Source organism: Asterias amurensis, chromosome 7, assembly GCF_032118995.1.
Source record: "Asterias amurensis chromosome 7, ASM3211899v1".
In the NCBI taxonomy this organism is placed as follows: Eukaryota; Metazoa; Echinodermata; class Asteroidea; order Forcipulatida; family Asteriidae; genus Asterias; species Asterias amurensis.
The window spans coordinates 22108759-22130846 of NC_092654.1; the positions used below are offsets into that span (position 1 = coordinate 22108759).

General features: G+C 39.7%; 1 protein-coding gene across 1 annotated transcript; it reads right to left on the bottom strand.

Annotated features, from left to right (window-relative positions):
• Positions 1 to 623: 623 nt before the first annotated feature.
• Positions 624 to 4753, bottom strand: LOC139939907 (frizzled-5-like). Its single transcript, XM_071936069.1, has one exon. It carries the CDS (start codon positions 4138 to 4140, stop codon positions 2515 to 2517), a length of 1626 nt encoding a protein of 541 aa, XP_071792170.1. The 5' UTR covers positions 4141 to 4753; the 3' UTR covers positions 624 to 2514.
• Positions 4754 to 22088: the final 17335 nt, after the last annotated feature.

Consider the following 22088-nt stretch of genomic DNA (forward strand, 5'->3'; position numbering starts at 1 on the left):
GCCTCAAAATTGCGTGGTTTTCCTTTTACCTCGTCGACTAACACGTCGGCCATTTATGGGGGTCAAAATTTTGACTCCCATAAATGGCCGACCATGTTAGTTCGCACAGTAGAAGGAAAATCACGCAATTTCGAGGCAAACTTGTGTGGATCATTGTATTCTACTTTTAAAACATCTTTTCAACCATATGCATTTTATAAAAAACGGTTACAAACGCTTTTGTTTTGACCAACTCGTCCGATCCAAGGCAACGTGTTCCTTTAAACAAGGATTGAGCTTGTCCACATTGGGTTCCACGTTGATTTAATTCTCACTACTCTTTCGAAAAGTTCAATTTTACAATTGAGCTCGAGTTGAACACTTGAACACTCATAAAAATTGAAGGCAACTTTAAGAGTTGACGTTTTTGTTGCCGGTAATCTGTACAATGTTAAGTTCAGAAATTTCTCACACTCAGTTAAATGAGACTCACAGTGAAATTGTATTAATGTTTTCACCAAGAAAACTCCAAAAACATGCAATAAATTTCAAATAAGATATTATACCAATGTTGTACCATCCCTTCAAAAAGAAAAATCACTACAGCATCAAATAAATTCCAACCATAATTTGTTTAAATTAAATATTTCAATTCTGTATTGTTTTAATAAACCAACTTGCGTCTAAGGTCCTTTTGTAAATCCAGACTACATGTCTATCGAAGTACATTGAGATTCCAATATATTTCAAAATAAGACGAATGACTTGAAAGTTTCTTGAAACTTCACACATAAAATAGTTGAAATATTCCTTATAAAATGATAATTTAATGTGTCCCTCGATTAAAGTATCATTACAGCCCACACTTAAAGTGCTAAAATTATTACAGACACAATATTCCCATTAAAGGATAAATAGAAGTAACATAGAACCATTATCAGATATTTTAAAACTCACATGCAAATTAAAAATTTCCACTGTTAAATTATAAACCCTGGTTGTGTCTCAAGCGGCATTTGAATTTGCAGCAGCAGATTTTTTTGGAAGAGAAGGGTCAAAGATCACTGTTGACTTAGTCAATAATTTATCAATACAACAAAACATCTGACATTTACTGATTATAATGACATTGCATCGTTAGGTGACGTCAGAGGCTCATCGTTCAAATTCAATGAGGAAACAGTTTCCGGTATGGGATGATAAATTTACCAAACACACATTACCAACCAAGAATTTCAATACTAGGTTTTGATAAACGAGGTTGACATAATTTTCTCGAATGAAAACTGACTCTATTGAACGATAAATACATTGTGAATGAATCAGAAAATCAATGTATAATCAGACTGACATCTTAAAGTTAAATGGCAGTTGCTACGTGGGACATCACATCTCAAGAATGTCTTTTATCGAGGAGATATTTTGCCGCCCGAAGGCAAACTGGGTGATGCTTGTCAAACCCGTCCAGCCAGGCCATTCGTTGAGGAAACGTTACCATAACAACATAGTATTGATATAACACGCTCTACAAACTCAGTTCATGTAAAACCAAATAGTCACACTTTTTGATAGAAACCAGTATAGCAAATAAACATGCAGTTAGTAGTACACGATATAAAACCAAATCTGTGTTTAAGTCCCCTTAAAATGTTTTAACCCAGCAGTTTGAAATAAAATTGGTATCACTCTCTACTACGCAGCAATTGATGTTCTCAATGGTTGTACAAGATGACTGTTCACATTATTCTTATATTCCATTATTACAAATACATATACAAGTTATGTTACAAAAATATAATTCTGAGTAGATTTTTCTAGCAGTGTTTTAGACGCATGTGACTCCTTGTGAAATATAGTTTCAAAGAGTTTTCCCTCTCGCAACAAATGCAACACTCGCAAAATGGTAAATTCATCCGTTTACAATACAAGTAAATCTTTGAGTGGGTTTATTTGGCCACGTCTATATAATGGACGTCCAACAGCTTGCGTTTGGACAAAGCTAACAGTAAAATACTCTATATGCTCACCGCCTCTCCATTAGTGAGGCATGGTACCGTTTACCCAGCGTTTGTCCCGCTAAGAACACGTTACACATACGAACAAAAGAGAGAAAGTTTTAGAAACCCGTGTGTTTCATTAGAGTGTATTGAAGACATTGGTCGGCATGTTGACGTGGGTGATGTAACCAATGTTTGCACTGCTGCTGCCCGGCTCGCTTGAGTAGGACAACAAGAAGGCAGAAAGAAAAACCCAGAGATGTTTAAACAATTAAATGCAAATATCGACTGCAAATGACTTCCTTATAATGCATTTTAAAATATATCACAGGTTGTATAAAACACTGACACAGGGTGCCATAAAAAGCTATAAAAAATCAAATAATTTCTGTACACATTAATAAGCATTCTATGGAGAGTTACTCAGTGTTTTTGTAGTAGGATACATTAGACAACTCGTCCATTAATGGCAGTGTTATTGTCATGAGTTCGTTGGTACACCATGGATACAGTTTTTCGCAGCTCTTGATAAATTTGATCAAACATGTGCCAATGGAACAGCCTTTGGGTTGGATGGCTTACCGATTCTGTCCAGTTCTCTCTTTCCGAATAAACGATAATAAAATCCTTTCCACGATTCAAGTGTCTTTCCGGACCAGATCCAAACCCCAGACGTTATCCCAACGACTAGGCACATAAAGTACTTGAGCATAAAAACAGAATAATCGGGATATGTAACTGCTGTGTTTTTGCAGCCACATGTGTGTGTTCTTTCCCATTTGCCACGGGCATGTTGTTCGTAGAAATAACACCCAATCACGATGGTAGCTGGCACCGTGTAAAGTACTGTAAATACCCCAATTCTGATCATCAGTTTCTCAAGTTTGTCTGTTTTACTGCCTCCTGCTTTGATGACATGTCTGATGCGGAATAGCGAAACAAATCCCGCCAGTAAGAAGAATGTTCCAAGGATGAGGTACACGAAGAGGGGGGCAAGCACGAAGCCCCGAAGTTTCTCCACACTCTGATTACCGACAAAGCAGATCCCTGAAACCGGGTCGCCGTCCACGGAGCTCAGAGCTAAAACTGCGATGGATTTGATGCTCGGTACCAGCCATGCCGCAAGGTGGAAGTACTGGGAGTAACTCGCTATGGCCTCGCTGCCCCACTTCATACCGGCCGCTAGGAACCACGTCAGGGAGAGGATGACCCACCAGATCGAGCTGGCCATCCCGAAGAAATACACGAGGAGGAAAACGATGGTGCAGACGGCAGGCCCAGTGGACTCGTAGCGGATGTACTCCCCGTTGCAAGCAACTGTCTCGTGTCCTGCGATGAGACGGATGATGTATCCCAAAGAGACGAATAAATAGCATCCACTCAAGAAGATGATGGGTCTCTCTGGGTACTTGAACCTCTCCATGTCGATCAGGAAAGTTAAGGTAGTGGTGAGTGTGGAAACGAAGCATAAAATTGACCACAAACCGATCCAGAAGGTTGCAAATGTTTTCTCATCGGGCGAGAAGAAGGCACCGTTGCAAGGGGTAGCACAGCTGGACACACCACCGGTGCTGACACGACCGTAGTACGGGTGATGTGGTGGCACCGTTTTGAAGGGTTCTTTACAGGAGCAGGGACACCCACCGTCCGTCGGCTGGGATGGACGCTGCTTGGTGACGGTAGGGATGGTTGGCTTTGGAGTGGGTTTCTCGGTGGTGTTGAACCCCATGCAAAGCTGGTCTGGGTTGCCGAATTCAGGTAAATCCTCACATCTCATCCTCTCCGGCCAGGCGAATCCGTACTGTCTCATCAGCGGTGCACAGCCCGACTTGGCCCGCTCGCACACCGACCGACAAGCCGGCAGTGGCTTGTGATAGTTCGTCACACAGATTGGAGTGTACATACTGCATAAGAAAAACTTCAAGTCCGCTGAACACTGGATCTCCACCAGAGGCCAGAACTGATGCACCTCAAGTCCGGCCTCGTCTTGTGTGTCATGGTTAAACTGGTTGGGCATGTACGTCATATTATACCCAATATCACGGCACATTGGGATGGTGATGGGCTCACATTTAACATCTCTGATCGCCGAGCATCGAACCAGGAAAACGGCGAGTACAGCAGCGTGAAAACACAGGATGGTAGGAGCTGTAGAGAAGGCCATGTCTTCCCCCTACAGTCCGACCAGTCTAATATGAAAATACAGTCACACAAGGTTTACTCACAACTCCGAGTCTTTGTGTATGCACAGCATTGATCAGTGTACAAATAAAGCCGTTGGTCAAATACGAGCCGCAACCGTGCGACAGCTACCACATGTACACACTAGCTCGAGCCTTGACGGGTTACACGGGAGAGTGGAGAGAAACTTAGAGTCACGTAGTAGTCCAAAGCTTGATCACAGCTTGTGTAGCACCCACTCACTAAACTAAAATAGCACTCACATTTTATGCACGAGTAAGTTCTCCTGGAGTTGGTTTCCCGGTGAGGTGCGATTCTTTAAAAAGTCCACTGAAGCGACTGTAAATAGACAGAGAAATTTTCACCAGCAATGAAAAAAACTTTCATCAGTCATCCATATATTATTTTTCCGGAGGAAGTTGTAGCCGGGTATACAGTTCATGTGTGTACAATAACACGCTGTAGAGATGTGTACACACTGATGTCGATTTGGTTAATGACTGAACAGAGATGTGCCGCAAGGTTTATGGTAACCCCCAAGCATTAGGAAGTATACATGTACAGTCTGAGCTAGATCGAGTCCGTTTATGTCTCAATGTGACGATTCTCACAGCCCATAGCCAACAACCTGCCACTGAGGTGTCAACGGCTCGGCCTGTCACTCTTCTGTCAGCTCATTATGCCCCATTCAAACGTGACGTCACACGTCAATCATGTAATCAATCCTCCAATTAGCGAGTATAGTTGTGGGCGTGACGTCGGGACCCCGCGCGCCAATTGGCAACCTAACCATTGAAAAGGTTAGTTCAGCACACAAAAACTGAAAGAGTGAACAGCCAGGCTGGCGTGGACAGTAGCAAAGCAATTGGTTTGAAGGGGGTCCTTCAAGAGCCAGCAAGAGACCCCTCGGTAGGGAAACATTTTGGGAGAGGGGATCCCATTGTTGGCCGTCTTTTGTTCATCCTCATTGTTTGCTTTCCAGTTGTATTTCTTTAACTTTATAATCAAGGCTGTATTGTCAGCAGAGCCATGGACCAACTGCTGGTTAGGGCACTATGCTGTGCCAAAAAATAAAATCTTAAGTCTTGTCATTCTGAACTGTGAATTTAAATCCACACAGTTAAAAAAAAATTGTACAAATGATCTTCATACGACTCCGCCTTGCCATTCTGAAACATCGATCATTCTATATACACATACCATTTGGCAGCGCGGTTTGCGTGCTACCAGCTACTAGTCCACCATTCCTGTCTACGTGGACATAACCATTACCCACAGACGGCCCAGAAACAAAAACAAACCCGTCCTTATCTGCAATATTCTTATCATTCTAATGAATTGAACTGATAACTTTAATGAAATCCATCACTAAAAAAATCTCTATCAGAAATCACTCCAACAAAACACAAACAGTAAAACAAACAGAAAACAGACACAAAGAAAAACATTACTTTTAAAATGGACACCGAAGCCAGCGAGGCATGGCCAACGGGCACACACACATACCCTTCGGCGGTTTAATGGTGGCCAACCCTTTCGCGCCACTGTCAATGACAGCTCCCGATAGACCCTCAGAAAACAAACTTTTTATTCTAAACTTTGGATTCTGTCATCCTACCACGTGATTGAATGATGTTTACCTTTTGAGTCAACTAAAAATATTGTCAGTGTTCGGGGCAAGTCGAGGGCGAAGAGAACCCGGTCGCTCCATTTGTTGCTTTTGAAATTGGTCTCTGCTGGGCCCACGTGTGATATTTTGAGTCAAAACAGAACTGACAAAAATAGTTGCTTCCGTTAAAAATGTAGATCTATGCATTGTTTAGGTTCAAGTTGCTTGTCCTGCTATTGCTGGCGTGTGAATGTATTTTGAATGGAACTGATTCGACTGTTATTGTAAAAGAAGATTCGAAACAACACAACCAATTACATATATGTGAGAAATAAATGTTGTAATTTTATTTAGCCTTTAAAAATCGGGTAAAATTAATGTAGTGGCACTGTGCTGCATTTTGTAACAAAACATAATCTTGAAACCATTGGAAATGGCTTACAAGTAAACAAAACTAGAATCTTCCAGCTTGTGGGTTAGGACTTTTGACAATGCATTCGCACTCAAATAATTATTTTTGAATTGAATTTGAAGGGTGGAAAACAAGATGGCCGCGTTTGATATAGACCTTTGTCATTCTGCTACCATCCTTGCCATGTTCCTTGCCTGGTATCCAGTAACAACAATGGATGCTAATATCCACTGTACAATAAGGAACCAGACTTTTTCTCCTCCAAGCCTCGTTTTGGTTACATTGATTTGAATGGGGGAAAACCAAGATGGCCGCACCATGATAAAGAAAAAATCTGGATGGTTTATATGGTACGTGTTTCCCCCTTTTGGCAAGGACCAGTCTTGGAGGATGGACGCATTCAGTGTATTTAGATAGGCCCCTGTGTATTAGACAACCCTACATGATGATATCAGCCCGAGCCAGACTTGTCAACTCACTCACTCGCGGTATTTTCAAGGAATTGTGCCACACTGTCAGGCGATGACAGCTCACCATTGCACGCCGGATTATCGTTAGCGTCTACCGTAATCCAGAATTTATTGTTGCTGCGACCAACCCGGAATAACCCTGCTGTGATCTCGGCTGATCCCCGGGATCTATCCCGTACAACTAAAACATGATCTGTGCTTATTGATGTCCTATATCAATGGGTATTTGGGAGACGGGTTGAATAGGGAGGGAGACTACGGTGTGGGCATCATTAGGTGGGGAAGGACGGAGCTTATAACTCCCCATGGTAGCGGGACAAATTGGGGTGCCTCGTGGGGCTAATTAAGGCGCTGGGGTTTTGTAAGTGAAGGGGTTGTGACAAGAGCTAATTGACATCACCATAGTGGGATGACAGACAGAGGACGGACAATATGGCGGCGGGAGTTGTTTTTTGTGATCATTAATAAGGCAGGAGGCATCTTGTTGGTTGATGTAAGGAAATGATTTCATAAACATTAGCTCTGATGGAACAGAGTCTGACCCTTCTGAATAAGTTATGGGTAAAGCCACCGATCTAAATATAACCACACATTGAAAGTTAAGTTCTGAAGGAGATGGAAAACTTGTACTTTTCATTCTCACTTTGTTTCACTCCTTACCGCTTGCACAACAAATATACCAAATAATATGAAAATCAAATTGTGTCATTTGCAAAAGTTGGTAGAACAATCATTTGAACACAGGCAAAATTATGAAATCGCAATAACTTGACGATTAACCAGACAGTTTTTTTTTATGGATATCAAAGTAAAAGCTGGTTCACTTGCGTTACATTGTGCATAAGTCCTGTCTAGCATTATGCATGCTTAGGGGTGAGGACTAGGGCAGATAGATGTGTGTAACACCGACACATAGCTAAATATTAAACCACAATAATTTCTCTTCGGACATTAGAGAGGCACGGCACGTACAAAATTCATTATTTAAAGTGAGATGTTCCATTCACTGTTTGAACCTCACAGCCTCGCCCGGTGAAATATTATTCACACGCAGTGCTTAAAAAAACACTTGACAAAATTCGGCAGCACTCGAGATGACCCTTTTTTCTACTGCATCCGTCTTAAGGAAATGTTGATCCCATGGAGAATGTTGATGACTTCTTCTGGGTGGAATAATTGTCTCGGGTCCTCGAGGTCCACAAATAAATGGCAACATTTTGGGGTGAGTGGGTGTTTAAAGTTATTATGTGACGTCAAAGAAGCATTACAGTTTGCCCGGTAAACCTAGAGCTGGCTCTTTATCTTGTCCCGTTTGTTTTGCATGACATACGTTCGTTACAGACTTGTAGAAAGACTTGTTTCAAAAAATTACAAAACTTGTAAATTTTATGTGTTTATGATCAATCAAATGTAGGCAACTTAATTTAGAAATTGTAGAAAGGGGTGTTTGTTTATTCGCCGAAAGACTGAGCAAGTCTAGCAAGTGTTCCATTTGGGACACGCCAAAGTGATGTTTGAATGACACGTTAAAAGTAATAGCCTTTTTTTTATCTCGACTCCGCCATCTTGTTTCTCCAAACCGACGGCTAGAAAGAAACAGTCTGGCACCATGACGTGCAAATTAGAGCTATTTTGTGTCATTGGGTATCCAGGGAACCCGACAAAGATTGCAGATAGGTGATTGATGGCTTGTAGAAACGAGTAAGAAAGTGTTCAAACATACACTATATAGTTCGGTGGCCCATTTAGTATCGGAGCTAATTATAAAAAGACTTGTTTCAAAAAATTACAAAATTTTTAAATTTTATGTTTTCAGTTGCCATAAGAATACCATTTTCTGTAAGTTTTATTACAGACACAATAAAGAAAATGAATCTACTGTAGACTTTCAATTCAACTTTGAAATAACACAAGACATCCTATAAAAGTTTTTCTCAAACGCCTTTTTAATATGACTTTTAGACCAAATTATGTTTGTCAATTAGAAGCCTTTATGCACGACATTGTTTATTTAGCTACTGGTATCTTATGCGTATTTACCTGTATGTGTAGTGATAAGATTGGGAGGTATTGCCTATAACTGGATTATTGAGTTTTCACACTCAGTCGACTTGTGGGTTTACTACTGGGTTTGCTTTAGGCACAAATCTTCTGCTGAAAATATAATAATGTTTTGCTTGACACCAAAATGAGCTGCCGATGTAGTTAGGGTGGACATATAAGCCCTATATAGGACTCGTCCTCTGTACACAGATACAGTATAATACGAAAGTGCAATGCCGCCAGGGCTATGGTGGTCATCATCACTCTTATTTTTTTTAATGTTCTGTCCTTTTATGGTAACTCATCCAGAGCAATACCTGTTTTTAAACAAACAAACAAACCGCCCACCATCTTGTAATTCTTCGTCCCGTGCTCTTTACTGTGCGCAGAAGTGGAAGTAAATGACATTACTATTCTGGGAAAGAAATTTAAACTCTCGTCAACAGCAAATGGAGCGGAGAAACGGCACAATTGAAAGACTACGTTCGTGGTTTTTCTTAAACCCATGGTCAGACTGACAAAAAACCATGGCTCAAAAACCATCGTCTGTCAAGTGTCAATCATTCAAGTGAATGAACCAGCTGGAAAGTTTATACATAAACATTGAGTCAGATGTCATGGAATGAAGTTTTTGAAATGTCTGGTCCTTTTCATGTACTCGGTATAAAAATTTTAATCTCACTATAGTCTAGTCAATCTATGCAGCAACTAATGTTTGAATGAATCGAAGAGGAGTCTGGAGGGCGAAACACTGGTGTCGCGGTCAAAAAAGATGCAATGTCGACCTACTTGTGTTTACTCTTTCGTTACTTCTTACAACTTGGGTTTTCTGGTAACAGTGGTAGTAGATTGTGTAGAAGGGAGGTTTGAGAAAGGGGTGGGATTTAATATTCACTACATTATGGAGGACCGAGGACAAAACAGAAGGGAAGACAAAGGGTCTCCGTGGAAAAGACTGTGAAGCTCACCAAGGAATTTTGTGTAAAAAGGGAGGTTCTTGACTACAAAGACAAAGAAAAGAACAAAAGATGTTCCAACAAGTATGCAAAAAATAGAACCTGTGTGGAATTACGTATCATAAAATGTTATTGAAATTTGACGGTAGTTGGACCTATGTGTAAACAGTGGCCTTTGTGATTTAGATATAGCAACATGGAAGTAAACGAGAGTGTTGGTTGCTCGAACAACAACATTGTCTATTTAGATAACGGCCCAGTTGGTAGACAATAAGTTCCCTGCTGGAGACAGTTTTTAAAAGAACCCCACAAATAAAAATAAAATGTGCGTGATTTGAGAAGCTCCGGCATATGGGAACCGTACATAAAATGCCTGTTATTAGACACAGGAAGCGACTAGGAGCCAGTCTCCCTTCACACCTGCCAATCATACTCGTTTCATGCCATCCCATGCGGCAACAATTTGTTTTTTCAATAATCATATAACTATGTCCCGCCGCGTCATAACAAAAAGTGTTGTAACAATTTCCAGTTTCTTCCCAAGGTCGGGGTTGTGGAAACATAAGAGTGGTCCCAATGCCCTTGTACTTTGTGTAGGCCTAGGCTAGAAGACTCCAGCGCGCCACCTGAAGTCGAAGCAGCCAGTTTCTGGACCAACCCCCTTAGATTGTGTTTTTGTATTTATATTATAGGAAATATTACAGACTCTTAACATTGAAAACAAAAGAAAGAGCCAAAATACAAAAACGAAATGTGGGACGGATTAGTCATTTTCGTAAACCTTATATCAATTTGTTGGACTATTAACACAGCGGGGTACCATTGAAATTGGATCGAAACACCTGGTGTTGGTTTTTTCTCCCCTAAACCCAAAGAATGGACCCCAATTGGTTATTTGTCAACACAGTTAAAGGCATTTTGGGCACTTTTGGTAATTGCTCAAAATAAGAGTTAGCATAAAACTTATTTGGTAAACGAGCAACGAAGATAGTATAACACATTGTAAGATACGGCTCCCTCTAAAGTGACGTATATATATATATATTTTTTTTAGAAAGAAGTAATTTCTCAATAAAATATTTGGATTGAATAAAAAACCTCCTCTGAGGTATGGAATTCAGGCATCTGAAAGGTGTTTTTCTCTTCTTCCACTATTCTCTTGCAACTTTGACGACCAATTGAGGCCACGTTTTCACAGGTTTGTTATTTTATGCATTAAAGTGAGAAAACTTGTCTTTGCAACTACCAAACGTGTCCGTACATTTCATCTGAATGCTTGTTCGATGTGACAATGTGTGCCTGAAATGTTCAAATTGTCGAGAAAATTTGCTCTTGTTATGTTTTTTTTTTTGTATTTAATATACTATAGTAAAATTTCGTAAATTGTTGTTTAAATATGCACAAGTTGTATTTTTTCATTACATGCCCTATTTGAACACTTCTCAAATTTCAACTTCACCGCTTAGTTACACTATTACCCGTTCATGTTTTGTTGTTGTCATTTAACCTTCGAGAAACTCTGCTGGGGCCGAAACACCAGGCCATATTACTATTTGTAATTTTCAAATAAAGTCAAACGTTTGTGAACCATTGTTGAATTGTGTTGCTTCCCCCAAACATGCCGTAAAATTGTAGAAACCGAGCGAAGAAATCGCTTCCTTGCGTTAAAGCACATTACGTTAAAATCGTTGCCCATTGTAGATTTTGTAAAAAAAAAAAAAAAAAAAAAAAAAAAAACTACAATTAATTTCCTTCGATCTGAGCCAGATGGTGGAGACTTCATTACATTCTAAGAAAAAGGGCTGTCAGTTCTCATCCATGTGGGGATAGTTGATGCCACATTTTGATGATCAAATGAATAAACCATGGGAGAACTGTATACCTAGCTGATGAGCCTTAATTGTCTATAGGAGCTCATACAAACCTGCATTCAGTTAACTGTAACAATTATCCGAATAATGAGGAATAATGGCCAAGGCGTGGCAGTCTACCTGTCAATCACTCAGGGGGATGTGATTGACAGGTCGCGGTTAAAACTACATAAAAGGTGTGTCAATTCTTGTAATACACTGTGGCTTTCTTTTTATATGGATCGAGACAATGTAATAACATCACAAGTGTAGAGCCACAGAGCCTCATGGATTTTTCTGCAGGCACGATTTGTACAAAGCCTAATGAAAGAAAACATTAAAACTTATAATTGAGATTGCATTGTATGATTTGTATAACCTTTGATACGAAGAAAGGGGCACATCTCAAAACATTTCCAGCTGTTAATTTTATAGCGATTGAACTTGTGTTTAAATCATCACATAATACTGAAAATTTCTCATACGACAGTGTAGTTTGTTGCCTGCCAGAAAGACCATGAAATGTACAGTGTACATGTCATCTACTGTTTGATGTTTAGTAATTTTATCCTGATGTTATTGTTTTTCAGATTACCCGAATGATGGGTTGGGCTGGAAAGCTGGTGACTGCTCTGTATTCCGACATCCCTATGTTCCGACACCCCTATGTTCCGAAACCCCTACGTCGGAATATAGGCTGAGTTGTCGGAACATAGGGGTGTCGGAACATAGGGGTGTCGGAATATAGGGGTGTCGGAATATAGGGGTGTCGGAATATAGGTGTGTAACCGGAAAGCTTAGCCGTCTGAAGTTTGAGATTACCAATATGTAACCTTTCAAACAATGAACAAAATAACCGAGTATTGTTATTGGACACAGTCGCAGAATATTGGACCGTTCTGTCCCGTGAAGGGGCAGGGTATTGAGCTTTTACAAGGAGCGAAAAAGACAAAAATGTAGTTTTTTTCTGTTATAGGACGTGTCTTATTGTTGTTCCTGGTATACAGAGCTCGACACCCTTAAAGGCTCCCGGACACTATTGGTTATCACTCAAAATAATTTTTAGCATAAACTTTAATTAGTAACAACCAATGGAGAGCTGTTGATAGTATAAAACATTGTGAGAAACGGCTCCCTCTGAAGTAACATAGTTTTCGAGAAAGAAAGTAGTTTTCCACTAAAATATTTGAATTTGATTTCGAGACCCCAGAATTAGATTTTGAAGTCCCGAAATCAAGCATCTGAAAGTTCACAACTTCGTGTTACAAGGGTGTTTTTATTCCATTATTCGCAACTTCGACGACCAATTGAGTTAAGATTTTCACAGATTTTTCATTTTGTGCATATGTTGAGATACACCAAGTGAGAAGACTGGTCTTTGACATATCAAAGGTGTTTAGTGTCTGTCATACCATAGAACTAGGACCCAGCTCTATGGTAATACCCTTCATATATCCTTGCACGCAATGCATAGTCTTTCCCCCCCCCCTCCAAAATCAGTGCAGTAACAACTTGTGGACCCATTAAAAAACCAATATTAGTCAATGTCCAACCATTCCTGCCACCTCGACCTCCCAGGCCCACTTGAAGCCCAACGTTTAGCTTAAGAAGGAGCTACTGCACAAACGAAGTCCTTGGTCTGTTTGTCCAATTTCCATTTTCTTAAATCATTAACGAGGCTATGTCAACACTTGAGCTGTGAGTCAGAGAGTCTTTTCGAATGACAAGAATGCCATTACATTGTTTGTGTGGTGCATTCTCATGATTTGTAACTTTACTTTAGAAAGTTGACTCAAAACAGCCTACTCCAACACACCCAGGGCCCAATTTATTCAGCGCAATGAAATTACCAGAATATGGTTACAAGCCAAGCTATCATGTCACGTGTACAATTGTGACTGGTATCCTGCTGAAAATTACTAATAAAAAAAACGTTTTAAAATATTTTTCATTTAAAGACACTGGACACTATTGGTAATCGTCAAAGACCAGTCTTCTCCCTTGGTGCATCTCAACATTTATGCATAAAATAACAAACCTGTGAAAACTTGAGCTTGATTGGTCGTCGGAGTTGCGAGATAACCATGAAAGAAAACAAACCTTGTCACACGAAGGTGTGTGCTTTCATAATTATGCTTGATTTCGAAACCTCAAATTCTATTCTAAGGAGGTTTTGAAATCAAATTCGTGGAAAATTACTTCCATCTCAAAAACTACGTCACTTCAGAGGGTGCCGTTTCTCACAATGTTTTATACTATCAACCTCTCCCCATTACTCGTTAACAAGTGAGGTTTTATGCTGATAATTATTATTTTAGTATAATTACCAATGTTTCCACTGCCTTTAAGTATGCAACTCTATGAAATAGGGACAATAAAGCTGCTTAAATCACAGAAATTTCTCAACTATTTTCATTGTACAGGTGACCTTATTAAAACACTGCTCTATAATTACAAGATTGTGGGTTCGGATCCCAACCGAGTGATTTTTGTTTCACAAAACTCAAACAGTACTGAGTGTACAGTGCTTACACACGTGGAAAGGGTAAACCAATTGGTAACCTTACTCGTGGTAATCATACTTTTGTTGTGCTTGCTAACTTTTGAGGTGAAGCAGCTCTATGAAATTGGGCACGCAGGCTCCCTTGCACGGGATGGCTCATGTATCCAAAGTCTATGCAAACCAAAATACCCACCCCCCCCCACCCCACAACCCCATTCACACATGCATTTACGGAAGCAGACAGTTAGTTGCATTCAAAAATAATTCTGAGTATTTCGTTGAATACAACTTCATCTGATGCTGACATTGTTTGCTTGAAAACTAGCAGCCGGAAAATTCAGTGGAATTCCTCAATCTCAGAACCGAGTCCTTTATTAAATTCTTGAAGCACCACACGCTGAGCCCTCTGTCACTCAGCATTACTATCTTGTCATGTTCGCTGCCTCATTCTTCTCTTGAAAACCACGGGAGGAAAAGACTGATTATTACCGGGTCCCTTTTCAGAGCTGTGTATACCACCTCGGACTCGGAACAAACTCCGTGGTGGGGCTAAGTAATTACTAATACCACGTAGCTCCACGTCTTCGCAAGATCATTAACTATTATTGACAATACTCATCGGGATGACTATGTGGTATTTTATAATTTAGAACAGCCAAGACCAGTTGTTTGTTCTTCAATGTGTCAAAAAAAAACTCTCTCGTCAGAGGCATGGTACTTTTGGTAGACGTCAAAGACCAGATTCACACATTGTATCCCAACATCTTGTATTAACAAACCTGCCAGTATGGGCTCAATTTGACATTGAAGAAAGACATTTTCTAAGAAAATAGTTAAAGAATAAACATCATTGTTGCGTAGAATCGTGTTTTTATTTTATTTTATATTTTATGCAAGTCGCCTGACACACAAGGCCTGTGAAGGCCACTTCAAGGTGTGGGCTACAATTATTTTTTCCAGAGGCCGTTGCCACCTACTCCTAGGGCTGCAACAGGGTTAACCCCTTTACAGTCGATACGGATGTAGGCTTGGGTATCATCAATTCGAAGTCTGGCCGGTATAGCAGAAAACACTACCCCTCCCCCCCCCCAAAGTTTATGTAGCAAGTGTCACGACCGGGATCCGAACCCATACTCTGCTGATCAAACACCAGATTGCTTTCAGATGCCCGAGAAAGCACATGCTCGAAGCCTTCCTCAGATTCAAATGTGTGGGTCAAAAATTACGTGTTTCTCTAAAACTACTTGAAAGGAGTCGTTTCCTCGTTTCCACCAATGAAAATATTGTGTAATATCGACAGCTCACCAGTGCTTAGTCTTACATAAGTTGCTGTAGAGTTATTAAAAACACTACACACTGCCTTTAAAATACGGATAAATAGAATAGTACAACTTCTTCGTCTTTCTTTACCAGTTGTATGTCAACAGTTTTTTTCTTGTTGCAAACAACTCAACAAAGTCCTGAACAACATTTCCCCTCGTCTATTCATTACATGAAGGTGCAATTTTATATGCTGTAATAAAAGTAGACATGTTTTTCGTTTTATTTTCATTCTGCACGCGTTTTATTTTTTTATTTTAAAAAGTTTATTAGGTTTGGTTCCGTGTTGAGGAAGTAGCGAAATAAAGTTTGTATACAGGAGATAAAGTTGACCCGACGATCCGGCGCTTGGTTCGTTCCGGGCCACGGATGTATCTTGGCGGATGTTCTAAAGATGTATTTAACTACAATACCAGAGCAATAGTGGCAACATGTGACCTTGATGTTAAAAATGAAACAGATGTAGGAAGTGGGAGTATTGGGTTGAATTGGTGATCAACGAACTGTATTGTCAAAGTTAATTATTACCTGCATTTTAACAACGAACTCAAAGCTTTTCACTGAACTCTGAAGGCACTGAGTATACAGTGCTTCTGAAACTAAAATGTGTATTTATCTTTATTTCAAAAGAATATTTACCAACGTATAAATGTATACCATTATGCAGACAGAGCGCTCTCTTTCTCATTAAAGGCAGTGAACACTATTGGTAATTACTCCAAATAATTATTAGCATAAAACCTTACTTGGTATCGAGTAATGGGGAAAGGTTGATAGTAAAAAACATTGTGAGAAACGGCTCCCTCTGAAGTGACGTAGTTTTCGAGAAAGAATGATCTTTGACAGTTACCAATAGTGTCCACTGTCTTAAACTCTGCACATTGACTCATGTGGGAATGAATTTGTGTGGCAAACTTAGGGACAAGACATACCTTTGTGTTTTGAAACCGTTCGATTGTTGTGATCCTCTCATACATTGTATCGATAAAACCAACATTTGAAAACATCATTTTAAAGGGTGATCGCCTTTTTGAATATATCCACACATGTAGTATAAGCCTTAATAGGAATACACAATTATGAGAAAAGTTACTGACAGTAACACTTCTCATATTATTCCTTTTTGGGGGATAAAAGCTGATATTTTGTTTTACAAAACCATATTTCTAAAGATGCTGTACACTATCGAAAGCTGCTGTATAGGCTTCTACTTCTAGCCAAAAGTTTTTATTTCCATGAATTAAAGCAAATAAAAAGTCTAGTCTCTACATCTCTTCTCACAGTTTGTCCCGTACACCGGTCATTTCCCCACAAGATTTTCAGCGAACTGCTTATTTGTATTTGTTCTCTTATCTCATCGTCTTGAGATATATAACTAGAGTCGTGAAACACTCATTTGACCGATGTACTGGTTGATTCAATTTTTTATTAAATTTAATACCAAAATTAGAAAACAGGCATTCTTCAAATTTTCTGATTAAAAAAGGTGATTTCGTGCGTCTGACACAGCTGAACCCAGTAATGCCAATCAAAATTCAATCATGAAGTCGGAGAAATCACATGTGCCTGAGAAAATTAAATCCCTGACAATCTAATATTTTGACTGGATTGGCAAACCTGTATGCTGTAAAATACAATGGAACATTATTAAGGTTGTCTGTAAGTGGTGTGGCCAGATGAGGCTGGTGGGGCGTTACCCCCCCCCCACACTCAGAACCCTTGAAGTATTCTTGCACCAAAAGGTCAAAGGTCGCAAGTCGCGGGAACACGTCTTTATTTTTGCTCTCCGACTCTGCCCCCCTCTCCATCAGCTGGGGGGAAATACACAAATGAATGATGTAATACACAACCTTCAACATTAAGTCGTTGCCCCAACCCCTGATCAAAACCAAAGTGGGTGGGGTGAGCCCCAGCCCAGCCCCTCCCCACTCAAAAACCCTTGACGTCATCTGCCCATCCTCAAATGGGTTCGAAAAATACACCAACAAAATGAATGGTTCGTTACAAACTAAATGCCTTTCCCCTGCTTGTCCCTGCCCCCCCCCAACAACATACATGCATACATACACAAATGTTTTATAAACCGCCATTTCATCAAGACCCCCCCCCCCCCCCCAGTATAGCTATATGCTATGGCTACAGAATTTAGGCATATAATTTTAGAAATTTTGAAACTGTTCAGCAACCATGGAACAGTGAGTCAAAATAAATGCGGGTAATTTATCAAATCGGGTAATGGGTAAATCATCAATCTGTACCCGGTGCCTACTCAACGAAAATCCACATTTCATCATGGACTGCTCTTGGCATTACTTGCCCTATTTTGATAAACTGGTAAAGGAAAAAAAATAAATGAATTTCAACGACACATTTCCGAGAGCCGTGTTTGCTTTTTGGAGGGTTCGGTGCACAGTAGCAACAGCATTTGATGCAATCTTATTGATACTGTGATCAGGGTGTGTTTACATAACGGCTAATATTTTACTAAACTGACATGGCTGTGATAAGCGAGAACAACGTTATCTGTGTTACGCTGTGTGCCATACATATTGGAATTACTGCACCAATGTTGGTTTCAATGTTAATAAAACAACTGGTGTAAGACGAACGCTGATAAATTATATTACTTGACATTATTTCACACTAACAAAACATACAATTTGCACGACACACAACACAGCTTTTCCATAATGAATGCCAATACATGAATTTTATATAATGGTAGGAAGAAACTAATGGTATCGACATTTCGAACAGTGTACTCTGATCGTCTTCAAGATAAACTGTTTCTTTTATAACCTCCCAAGAAAAATATATTAACACACGGTTGTACCCGTATATTCATTTATAGTTTATTCCTAGTTATTCACACCATGCAAAGCTTTAAACAATACTGATATAATTATGTTGTGTACATAATATGTAGGGAAAGAAATAAGCTTAACTGTCTAGCTTAACGGTCTTTAGTTTTTTCTATGCAAGTCGCTAGACACAAAAGGCCTGTTTTTCCAGAGGCCGTTGCCACCTACTCCTAGGGCTGAAACAGGGTTACCTCTTTACAGTCCATACGGATGTAGGCTTGGGTATCATCAGTTCTTCCCAATTGGACATACAGAACATTTTAACAATTAGACACAGACATACCAGGGTGCAAGACAACAAAATACAACGATTGAAAAGAAAAAGAGGAGCATACAGTTGGCAGCAAAAAAAATTAAAGGTTGATTTGAGAAACTCATTGCAAATAAAGATTAGACAGATTATATGCAGTGAGACAGATATTGCATTAAAGAAACGAGCCACTAGAAATTGTGGCAACATAAATGATTGTCAATGCCAGACAAAAACAGTAAATTTGTCCATGGTTCTTGTGTTCTTAGGTACATTTTCTCTGTGGACAGTTATCATAGTCTACCGGCGTTTTCATAAATCTAAACGGATGCCATTTTTTTTTATTTTATCGATTTGAAGTTTGCACCGATTCACCCAGACTGAATTGTTTATCTTTGTATAAACACTTGTCGAATGATAAATGAGTTTTCAATTGGGTCACAGTTTTGTAAGGGTAGGATTTTGTGGGCGTGTTGATGAGAAATTGATGCCGGCTTTGTGGGGCTGTTGGGTGGTTGGTGGAGTGGTGTATGGCGACGGGAATTATTTGCTTTAAAGATGCAATACATTGAGTGTTGGCAATGAACAGAGAAATAATGTAATCATAAAAAACGGTATTAATTTGGGTTTTTACCCATACACCGATGTGTGTTAGAACTGTATACTCAGTACTTTCCCGAGTCCTGTGAAAAAATATCACAAGCATATTGCTCGGGTGGGATTCGAAAAGAAGGGTAGTACTGGTTGTGTTTTCTTTTTAGATATTGCCGAAAATTCAGAGCTGCCGGTTATTTCCACGCAGAAAGAATAATCCGCAATTGTAATACTCAATCTGAGAAACGACTCTGACAGTAACGTTTCTCAGATTCAATAATTCCGAAGTAAAATAAAACGATGTCCTTTTCCACAGGTCTTGCATATTTCTTCAAAGTGAAAAGTTTATGAAAATGCTTCACTATCGAAAGCTTCTGTACTTCTACCAACTAAGTTTGTGACTGCAATTATATCGGATCTGTTTCAAAACGTATACCTCCCCTTTAAGTCAATTTGCGAGTAGGTTTTATCTGTACCTACCGACACTGACATTTAAAGGGACAAGTGCGGCGTATGTTTAAGTTATTACACGATTTTTCGTGTTTGGCCTCTGATTATGTTCGGTCTCCATTCCGAATTTTACGCTTTGAGTCTAATGTCATGTATACATTTCACTTTGTTCCAAATCCTGAACTGTGATATATTCTGCTAACATTAATATAGATACATCCCTATCGCTGACATACCATTTTGATATTATACCGGTGTCAGATGCAATTGTGTCCGCCATGCAATACTGTCCGCTCCGGACACTTTTGTATATGCAATCGTGTCCGAAGCTATGCAAAAACCGTCAGGCGGACATGTACATGACAGTACATGAATATGTGCGCGTTAGCGAGCGTGCATGCACTGAACCTACGTTATGTGCAGCATGAATATTCACGTATTTAATGATTGCAGCGAATTACCCCAACGGCCGAACATTTCCCGTGTCATTCATGGCATGCACTCATGCTTGCTTGTAACAGTAATGGCGAACCTGTTCCGTCGAAGAAGGGCGTTTAATTTACCTCAAGGACGATTTTGCACGGGGGCGGACACAACTGCATATGCAAATGTGTCCGGGCGGACGCAATTGCATTATGCAGCAGCGTCCGGGCGGACACGATTGCATATGCAAAACCGTCCGGCGCACATTATTGCATATGCAATAATGTCCTCCGGATAGTATTGCATATAGGACATAATTGCATGCGACACCGCGGAACAAAAATGAGCGGCAGTATTGCCACGGTTGTGGTGTGACGGTCCTTCTTTGTAGAAGACGTTTACGTCTGGAGTTTGTGAAGACCTCCCCGTACACTATACTGTGGAATTCCCAACATGTAACTTTCCAAATAATTACAATCTACCTGTTTAAAAAACATGCCTTACCCCTGTAATATTTTTGTTTCTGTTTCTATAGCCGTCCAATTGTAGCCATCACATTGAGTGGCCTTTTAGCCTCGTGTAAAACAAACCTCAACATTGCGTCATGTATGATTACATGACACACCTATATAACATACGATTCGCTCCTACAATTACACAGTGTGTCATTTGTTACATTATCTTATTGAAATACTTGCTTGTCCACAAGACGAACCTCATCTGTCATTGACTATGAGAAACCCAGTCACATTCAGACAGACGTAATGTCTAACCAGAAAGCAAACAAACTCATCACTCTAGTCGGGCCCATCAACTTGCAACATCTCCATGGGTAACTGATATGATCTATGAAGTAAGGTTTGCAGTATTACTAATTACCTTTCCACGTGATATTATTTCAAGGTACTTGACACCTTTGGTAATTTGTCAAAGCAGTATTCCCACTTGGTGTGTCCCAACATAATGCATAAAATAACAAAAATGATGACTCAATTGGTCATCGTAGTTGCCAGAGAAAAAAATACATGTCTTGCACAAAATTGTGTGATTTAAAATGCCAAAAAGGGGCTTAGGGCCTGGAGTCTTTTAATATTTGATTGAGAATCTCTCAAAAACTATGTTACTTCAGAGGGAACCACAGCTCTGGCCCCTCATCGTTACCGAGAAAGTTTTTATGCTAACAATTATTTTGAGAAATTATCAATAGTGTCTAATACCTGTATACCTATGGTTTTTGGAAACCGTCGAATGTTCATCAATTTCGTTTTCTGTCTACCTTTTGAAATATTGCCGAAAATCCGGAGTGAACTCTGTCCACGCAGGAAAAAATAATCCTTAGTTAAGAATACACAATCTTGTTACTGGTAACGCTTTTAATTATTCAAAGTTTTGTGGTAAAAGTTATTTTTCCATAACCGCCATTCTCTGAGGTGAAATATTTCTCAAAATGCATAACTATTCAAATATGCTGTTCTGTTACTTTGAAAGTTTGTATTTTCACTAATTTACAGACCCTTTAACAAACATGTACACTGTAAATTCATCTCAGCTTGGCTGATATGATGTTTGTTTGTACCATGGAGGAATGTATTCCTCCATGTTTGTACAAAAACAACATTGATCTGTCTATCTTTTACATAGTCAATTGATAGACACAAAAATCTGCAGTGAACAACACTGATGAGTTGCCATTTTCAGATGAGTTGTCTTTTTTTTCCATTTTCTCATGCAGTCATTATTCATAGTGATTAACGAAAAAGGAGATCTTTTGTGTTTTCATATGCCAATCAGCTTCCTTCGCAAATCATCCTGTCAATTAACACCTTCTCGTCTTCTATAAGTTGAATAGTTAGCATCCCCGCATGGAACCATGCTCCTCCCATTCGTTATACAGAGTTTGTTACACCCCATTGTTGTGCCCGGATATACCACGCTGTGTCCATCTGCCCCCCTCCTTGTGTCGAACCACAATGAAGATGCCCAACCTCCCCCACCCCTTCTTTGTTTCGTATTATCCTCCCTAAAGCCACTTTCCCTCCCACATCTTTAGTTCTTCTCTGGTCTCATTAACAACCTTCTTCATCTTTATCCTGCCATCTATACACAAGATCTATCTTAACAAGAGACTTCCAGTGAAGCTCTGTGGCAACTTTTAATGATGCATTATATACATACAATTATTTGTGATGT